This window comes from Lipomyces doorenjongii (assembly GCF_038497915.1).
Source record: "Lipomyces doorenjongii strain NRRL Y-27504 unplaced genomic scaffold V1508scaffold_249, whole genome shotgun sequence".
Lineage (NCBI taxonomy): Eukaryota > Fungi > Ascomycota > Lipomycetes > Lipomycetales > Lipomycetaceae > Lipomyces > Lipomyces doorenjongii.
The window spans coordinates 1-2,696 of record NW_027118316.1 but is presented as its reverse complement, the minus strand read 5'-3'; the positions used below and the strand labels follow the sequence as shown (position 1 = coordinate 2,696).

Below are 2,696 nucleotides of genomic sequence, written 5' to 3'. Positions count from 1 at the left end.
TATCGCCTCCACGAGACTCCCCTTTTCGCCGTGCTGCCACAGCAAACTCGCATTCGACACTCCGCTCACGGCAACGAACGCAGGCTTCTGAACTATTATCGTCAGGCAAGATGCAACGAGTTTTTGCCCGAACGCATGCGGCGCAAGATCGCCTGCGAGATATGTTCGTGTCAGGAAGTTTGGAGCGACAGTAGTAGTAGTGCCGCTTGCGTGATGACTCTAACAAAAAGATATTAGCGTGTGTTGAAAATAAGGACAACTACTGCTAACTTCTTTTCTACGAGGTTCCAGACATCTCCCTACCTTGAGCAAATGTTTTCTTGCATAGCGGACAATGGCGGCTTGCTTCGTGGTTGCTGGAAGGTATTCGTTCCTGCTCCTCATGCATTTCGATATTTAGCGAATGCTACAGTTGGATCTTGCAGCTCAGTGGTATTGGTATCAGGAAATGCACTTCGTCGAATTCATCTATTCTGTATAAATGCGGGGGGGCGTGAGTTGCCGTGTTTGCCCTTAAGTCATTTCAAGGAGTTCCGTGCAACAATGGGCTTATTAATTCTCATCAGCAAGATTCGTGAGTTAGTAACAAGGTCACAAGCGAGTGAGCCACACAAGCGAGTGAACCACGCCACACCGAAACACGTAAACAATAGATCACTAGTGATTCTTTTTGGGTATAATGGGAGCACCATTAGAAGGCGTGATTCTTTTTGGGTTAATGGGAGTATCATTATAGAACGCGATTCTTTTTTCTTTTCCAAATTTAAATGGGAGTGCCAGGGTCTGTAGAGGATTCGGAGAGTCTGGGATGGGATAATGCCATGCCCGTAGATTTCTCTCGTTAACAACATTGCCAACCGCCTGAAAGTTCCATAGAGTTTGGGATCGTGAGTATTCACAATCTCATAATTCCTCTGGATAATAAAGGCTCTATTATAGACGATATGTGACCATATGAAAAATAAACTTAGATATTCTTATATAGTCCACCCACAAGCTGGTCGTGATCTTCTAGAGTCCCCAAAGCGGCCGTGTCGGCGACGTTGGCCTGCCCGAACCTGTCACATGGACCATCGACGTCAGTAATGCCTCACGCGAGAGACGCATATATTGTATCGAACTTCTTGTATCCAACACCCGTGACGAATGTCTGCATCCACGGGCCCTGTGTCTTGCCGTGGGCCAGCTCCCAGTAGAGATTCGCATGTGCGTCACCGTCGATGCGGTATTTGGGCGACCCGTCCGGCTTCCGTTCGTCGGCATAGTAGAATCTTCACGTCGTTAGTCTCACACGCGCGAATTCCCGAAGCGGATTTGATGGCTCACTTGTATCCACGGTCTTTGTACGCGTCCGCGGCGGCCCAGATCATGTGAGCGGCGCCCGACTTGCCGATTCCCGGGGAGAGAAATCTCGGGAGGATGGAGACGTTCAGGACATTGCCGGTGTAGATGAAGGTGCGCGCGGCCGACGCCGGAAGCTGTGCAAAGCCTGAGACGGCCTGTTGCGCGGCAACAAAGGCACTGTAGATGTTGATGGTCGTGTCGCGGCTCAAATCGGCCAAGGAGAGGGCGAAGGGGTCGTCTGCGGGGGTGAAGTTCACGGCGCTGACTGCGACGCGTCAGTCAACCGGGGACGACACTGTGGGGGACGAGGACATACCATTGTAGATGACGACACTGGGGATGCCGAATACCTCCTTTACCTTAGCAAAGGCATTGACCACATCTTCGGTCTTGGAGAAGTCGCTCGGGATGTTCAGCTGCTTGTCAGTGCTGTCGGCCACCTTTAGGGAGCGAGCGGCGAGGCCGACCTTGTAGCCCTTGGAGGCAAAGGTGCGGGCGACGGCCTGGCCAATATTGGGGCCGGCGCCGAGGATGAGGACGACAGGGGATCTAGCGGCCATTATTTGATGCTGGGTCGACTCAGGATAAGTTTCTCGAAAGTATGTTGTGCTTGCGATGCTGTGCTTGGTCATGCCTCAAAGGGGGAGAAGTCGGGCGCGATTCCCGCTATATATGGCCGAGTACAGTGGTATACAACTGGTATGTTCACCTCCATTAGGCTATGGTACGTCACGGCGGTCTTTGATGCAGGATAGACGCATCATGCTGGGCGTCGCGTCGGTGGGCGGGGGTTTGATAATCAACAGGTGATGTCACCCCGAAGCGGGAAATGGGATGGCAACAGGATGGTCAGTCTCGTCGCAATAATTACTCAGCACCACATATTCGTTGATATCCACTACAGAGTACGGTGCAAAGCATCCCCGAAAGGCATACAGCGCGCGTCACTCGTTATAGGCAGGTCTCTAATTTCGTAAAAAAAAAATTCCACATAACCACGACATTACATATGGACCCCTATTTCGGCTTACGTGATTGCCGGAGCGAAAACAACTTACATGGATTTCCGTGAAGATGAACACGGAGAATTTCAAGGAACCGACGAACAGGACATTTATAAGCACAGGACATTAATAATCCAGATTTCAGAATTTATAATATTAGCAATCATTTTCTTTGCTGTTTGTTGCGTATATAAAACCCGGCGTTGATGGACTGTGGTCGTCCGGCTGGTTCTCTATCTCATTCACATCGACGCACTCCACAATACATCTCCACAAATTAACCGAGTATGACCGCAGAGACACTTTCACTTGCCGGCAAGTTTGCCTTGGTTACAGGCTCTAGCAAGG

The 2,696-nt window shown here is 50.5% G+C and overlaps 1 protein-coding gene across 1 annotated transcript; it reads right to left on the bottom strand.

Moving 5' to 3' along the window:
* Positions 1–775: 775 nt before the first annotated feature.
* Positions 776–2,341, bottom strand: V1508DRAFT_429349 (uncharacterized protein). The gene is made up of 3 exons (XM_066941883.1): positions 1,661–2,341; positions 1,327–1,609; positions 776–1,271 (listed from the first exon to the last, which is right to left on the bottom strand). The coding sequence occupies exons 1-3, from the start codon at positions 1,974–1,976 to the stop codon at positions 1,091–1,093; spliced, it is 780 nt and encodes a 259-aa protein (XP_066791943.1). The 5' UTR covers positions 1,977–2,341; the 3' UTR covers positions 776–1,090.
* Between the last annotated feature and the right edge of the window lie 355 nt (positions 2,342–2,696).